At 49.0% G+C, this 5,658-nt stretch overlaps 1 protein-coding gene across 1 annotated transcript in view; it reads right to left on the bottom strand.

Moving 5' to 3' along the window:
- The window catches only part of ELMO2 (engulfment and cell motility 2), a 28,493-nt gene that overhangs the window by 1,538 nt on the left and 21,297 nt on the right, over positions 1-5,658 (bottom strand). The window contains exons 15-20 of the mRNA XM_010835050.1: positions 4,605-4,768; positions 4,393-4,505; positions 4,103-4,210; positions 3,248-3,330; positions 1,185-1,262; positions 6-62 (exon numbers count right to left, since the gene is read on the bottom strand). Of these exons, the coding sequence (XP_010833352.1) occupies positions 6-62; positions 1,185-1,262; positions 3,248-3,330; positions 4,103-4,210; positions 4,393-4,505; positions 4,605-4,768 (603 nt within the window). The remainder of the gene's footprint in view (positions 1-5; positions 63-1,184; positions 1,263-3,247; positions 3,331-4,102; positions 4,211-4,392; positions 4,506-4,604; positions 4,769-5,658) is intronic.

The following is a 5,658-nucleotide window of genomic DNA, read 5'->3' on the forward strand; positions in this document are numbered from 1 at the left end:
GTCAGCTCGCTGGACATGTCCTTCCCCAGGAGGGCGCTGAGGCCGTCGATCCAGATGCAGTACTGTGGGAAGCAAGTTGCAAATGTCACCCGGGGTCCCCTGGTCAGTGGGAGGGCCTGCTGAGGTCCCTCTGCTGAGAGGGCTCACAGAGTCTCTTTGGGCCCCCTGCAGGACACGCAGCACTGATCCGAGATAACGGCAAAGGTAAGCTGGGAGGTGATCAGTCATTTGCCCAAAAGACCTTTTGATTTTTATAAGGGATTTACATTTAAACTCCCTAAGATAATATGAAGTGTGATTTAAAAAAAAAAAATACTATTAAGGAAAACAGAAAAACGGGATCTAAGAACAGGGACATCAACTACCTGAGATTGCCCCCAAATTTGTAATGGTGGGGAGGAAATACATATTCGGTGAAAAAGGCAGCAAAGGAATCCCGGTAAAAATCAACTTTGTTTCAGGAAAAGTCAATTAAAAAAAGTCAATAAGTGTTAAAAATAAGTACTAGAAAAGCTGAACTTGAGGGCTTCAGGATAAGAGGGAACAACAGAGAATTCTCAATCCATTCCTCCCTAACTCCTCTTGTTCCACCTTTTTCATACCTTTGCTCACCTGTCTCCCACCTGCAAGTTCTTCATTTCTTCCCAATAAACTCCACTGGCAGCTCAGGCCCCCTGCCTTAGGGTCTCCTCTTCCAGAAGCCCCACCTCCAGTTCCCTCCAGTGGCTCCCAGAGCTCACAAGACACGTGTGCTCTTAACCACAGTTGCTCTTTAATATCTAGCATTTTCCAGTGCTACAGATGAAACTGCAGGCCCCGTGTCAGAAGCGCCAGATCCACCTGGCTTCAAAGCCCAGGTCAGATCCATTACAACATGCGGCCCAGAAACCCAAGGAGGAGGATCCTTTAGGTTCTCTTGGGCGGGTGGCCGGCCATGCAGAAACTACAAAGAGGAGACCTCCTAGTTCCAGGCAAATAGGTTACCCCCAGGGTACCTTGTCCTTCTAAGACAACTACTGCTGCTGGAAGGACCCCCAGCATGGCAGATCTTTGGTGTCACAGTCTTCGAGACACTCTGGAGGCCCCTGCCTTTAGAAAGACGTGCCTGTTCTGCCCACTCCTCCCCTCCAGCTGTAGAGTCACAGAGAAGGCTCAGCTGTCCAAGGCAGTGCCACACCACTCACCTCGTACTTATTAGGTGCAATGAAGTTTAAGGTCTCATCGGGGTCGTACAGGATGGAGAAAGCCAACTCCAGCACCTCCTAGAGGAGAAAGGGTTCCAATCATCTGGAGCAATGGAATGGCCTTAGCTCTACACACCGGAATCCTGGCCCGAGTCCTAGCAATTTGGCACCACTGCCAAATGTGCCGATTCAGATGTGATGCCATCAGTCCTAGGGCTCACGCACAAGTGGGGCTGGAGATGAGGCCAGCGGTCATCAACCTTCACCTGCCCACTCCCCACCCAAGTCAGGCCTGGGACGTGATGATACTTTTAAGGTTATAGAGAACTCATCTCTCAATGCTCTGAACCTTTGAATGTCAGAGTCCATGACTGTATTATCTCAAATATATATATATATGGGTAATTAAACTGAAAGTCTTCACAGTTTAAAAAAAAACCACCACAACAAAAACAAATTGTGGCCACAGATGGGACTTGAGCATCAACAACACAACTGTAATGAAAGAAATATAACAGGCTTAAATCCATGAGTTTATAATAATACTAAAAAACAAAACGCATGCACAAAATAGGTCACTGTTGGACGATACCAGAGACCAAACTCCTTGTTTTAAAAGTAGGTACATAAAAGGAAAGAATCAAGCATTTATCCTCCCTTCTTATATAAACCGTACCACTGGGGAACCACAGTCAATGATGGCAAGTTTCTCTTTAGAGAAGTAGTTAATACATGGAAAGGGATGACTACACCGGAATACCACTAGTTCGCAAACCTTAATTTACTAATGAAACAAGGCACTGAGTGTCCAGAGTCTGCTAACATCAGAGAGACAAGCAGACATTATGTGCCTGATAGAATATAATACCATCTAGGAAGGAGTCTGGCCACAATAAGAAAGGTCAGGCCTGGGCTGGATCAAGCCTCAAGGTCTCACTACCAATTACAGATCTGGGACAGAGGAGTGGACTCAACTACACCATGGGGAGACAATCAGCAGATTTTAGACTCTGGAAAACTACCAAACAAGCAACCTGGTTTCCTCAACTAATGAACTGCAAAGAGAGGGGGAGAAAAAGATGGAGGGGGAACTTATGAATTAAGAAATTAAAAGAGGGAATTATCTGGCAGGCAGCCCAGTGGTCAGGACTCTTGTGTTTTCCCTGCTGAGGGCTTGGGTTCAATCCCTGGTCAGGGAACTAAGATCCCACAAATAAATAATAAACAAAATTCTTTAAATTAAAAACATTTTTTTAAAGAATTAAAAAAAAAACAAACTTAGAAGACTAATCACAATGTGTGTCTCTGTCTCTTGCACACTCAGTCGTGTCTTACTCTCTGCGACCCCATGGATGGTAGCCCGCCAGGCTCCTCTGTCCGTGGAATTTTCCAGGCAAGAATATTGGCCTTTATTGCCATTTACTCCTCCAGGGGATCTTCCCGATCCAGGGATCAAACCTGCATCTTCTCCATCTCCTGCATCGCAGGAACATTCTTTACTGCGGAGCCACCAGGGAAGCCCCATCACAGTGTGTAGACCCTATTTGGATCCTGATTTGGCAAACAAACTGGGTGTGAATGTGTGTGTATGTGCGTGCAAATGCTTATAAACATTTATGTATTTTTATGTAGAGAAACTGGGATGTTTTTAAGACAGTGGAAAAATCAACTATCAGTGGAATATTTGATTCTAAATAACAACTTTTTATTTCCTTTTAGATGTGAAAACGGTATTACAATTATGTTAAATAGAGTCCTTATAATTCAGAGATATAATCTAAATGTTTACAGGTAAGATGAAATAACACTTGAGATTTTCTTCAAAGTAGTAAGTGAAGAGGGACAAGTGGATGTGGACACTGCCATGGTGGATGAGGCTGGGCAAGGCCTATATGAGGGTTCTATCTACTTTGGTGTCTGTTCAGATTGTTCTTAATGAAACATTCAGGGTCAGTTTAAAGAGACAGAGAATGGGAGGCCATGCATCCAGAAAGCAGCCACCACTGACTACGCCCAGGATCACTGGGACAGCAGCTCGGACTCAGGGCCACCTCTCCACTCACCTTGTTCTGTTTTAGAGCACTTTTCTCTTTCATGTGGGGACAATCCTTCCCAGTGACAATGGCCTTAATGTCTGCAACAGGAACTGAAAAATGAAGAGAATTAGTTTCTGGAAGCTTTATGCTGTAGGTTGGTCCCTGCATCCAACCTAGTGCTGAAAGGGACGCCCTAGCCCCCCACCCCACGGGGTTGTACGAGCTCAGGGAGGGTGGCCTACGTCATTCCCTCCTCTGTGGCCACTTGGCCGGGACCCTGGCCTGCTGGACTGTGTCAAACCTAACTGGGGTCAGTGCAGGACCTCTGCATGGTCTCCCTAAGGAATGGGGCCTCAGACACCTCACTTCCACTTCACGGTAGTAAGATGACAATGTTGGCCATAGCAACCAGCAGCTAATAATGACTCTTCCTCCCTGCCAGCCACTGTTCTAAGTGCTTTACAGATAGGACTCATTCAATCCTCTGAAGGGGGCAATGTGTCTATTATTCCCATTTTATAGATGAATCTTTAAAGCAGAGAGGAGAAGTAACTTGTAATTAATTAGAATTAACATCAAAGCCAGGATCTGAATCCGGGCAGTCAGGCTTCAGAGCTTCTGCTCTTAACCACTGCTTTTCAACGCAGTATTGCATCATCTTTTCCAATCTGCAAAACCCATTCCTATCTGTGATCTTACTGAATCTCCAACAGTTCCTTGACGTCGGCCAGGTAGAGACGACCACTGATCACCAGGGAAACAGGTTCAGATGAAATAACTGACCTGAGGCCAGATAATCGGTTTGGAGCAGCCAGGACCAGAACTCAGATCTGCTGACAGGGAGTCCGGCTACACGACAGCCCAACAGGGACCTGAACTTACTCTTCTCCTGCAGGGATTCGAACGTCACCTCCCCTTGAGGGTTGTCATCCAAGTCCCCGTAGTGCAGGACTTTGTGGTTCAGGGCCAAGCGGCAGTACCAGAAACGCTCTGGAACACACGGGAAGCCAGGCAGGTGAACGAGGACAGTTCTAGGAAAGGCCTGGGCACACACGGGGCCAAGAGAGGACTCGCTCCCTGCCCGCTCCCCCCAGGGATGCTGCAGCCCCGCGTGCAGCAGGAGGGACAGACAGCCTGGAGACCACAGACTGGGGACCGTGCCCTCAGGTCACCTTGCCTCCGGCGGTTCCCAATCTTCCGGAAGCTGCTCCCCTCACAGAGCCGGTTCAGCCGCTGCTGCTTGATCAGCTCCAGGATCTCGGGCTGGATCTTCTCCCTCAGCTCCCTGGGGTGGATGAGCACAAGAGTAAGGGGAGGTCACGGGGATGGTAGGGGGAGGGCTTCGGAAGGGAGGTGGCGCTGGCCCTCCTGTTCGGGCACTTACACGATCGGTGGGGACTGGAAGTCATCCTGACTCATTCTCTCCGACTGGCGCAGCCGTAGGATCTCGGAATAGCTCAGGCTCCGCAGTTTGCTCTTGAACTGGTCCAGAGAGTTGGGTTTGGAGGGCAAAGCTCGAGTGATCTGCTCTCGGACCACCTGCATGACCTGAGAGAGGAGGAGGCGCGGCCTCAGCGCTGCCCCGTGAAACGGACACCGGGCTCTGCCCTCTGGGTCCTGGGCAGAGCAGGCACCATGGGCATCCGCTGGGCCCAGAGCACTGGCTCTCAAGGCACACTGGCTTAGACGGTTACGGAGGACTGCGATGCTGACAAACGCTTCATTTCTCGTACCTCTCAACAGGTCAACGGTGGGGGAGAAAGAGAGGAGATGGCTGGGCCAGACAGGGGTTCAGGGCTTGACTCTGCACCTTAATCTGTTCCTCGAGCAACTCACTCAGCACCCTCAGGCCCTACCTACTCGTCTTTAAAGCGAGAGAATGGAAGACACATCTTTGATGGAGGCTGCCACGAGGAATGGGAGACCCCCAGTCTCTGGATGCACCGTGCCCGGCCCACTGGTGTGTGCAAAATACCTGTTAGTTCCCCCAGAACGATGGCTAAAGTGAAAAGCAGGACACCACCTGCACATCCCATCAGCTCCCCACCAATGAAGGAAAAACACATGTTAAAAAAAATACTAGAGGGAAACATAAACAGGGTCGTGATTGCTGGGTAGGGGAATTACAGATATTCCCCTTCTTTGTATTTTACAAAGTTTTTACAATGAGATGAGCAGCTTCAATAGAGCCAGCTCCTAGATTATCAGCTTTTGCGGGCCCAGCAGTGCCGTCAGAGAGGTAGGTACTCAGAAAGCATCGAGGAGTGGCTGCTACTGCTAAGTACCCCGGCATGAATTCTTGCGGGTCCACTCGGACCTCTAACACCTGTAGTTCATGCAATTGCCTCGGTGCCTGCATGGTTTAAGTGCTCAGTAACCCACGCTGTCACTGCCACGCTTTCCTCCTGTCCCCAAAGGAAGGTGGGAGGGGCTGGTAC

The sequence above is a fragment of the Bison bison genome, unplaced genomic scaffold, assembly GCF_000754665.1.
Source record: "Bison bison bison isolate TAMUID 2011002044 unplaced genomic scaffold, Bison_UMD1.0 scf7180017864038, whole genome shotgun sequence".
Classification (NCBI taxonomy): Eukaryota; Metazoa; Chordata; class Mammalia; order Artiodactyla; family Bovidae; genus Bison; species Bison bison.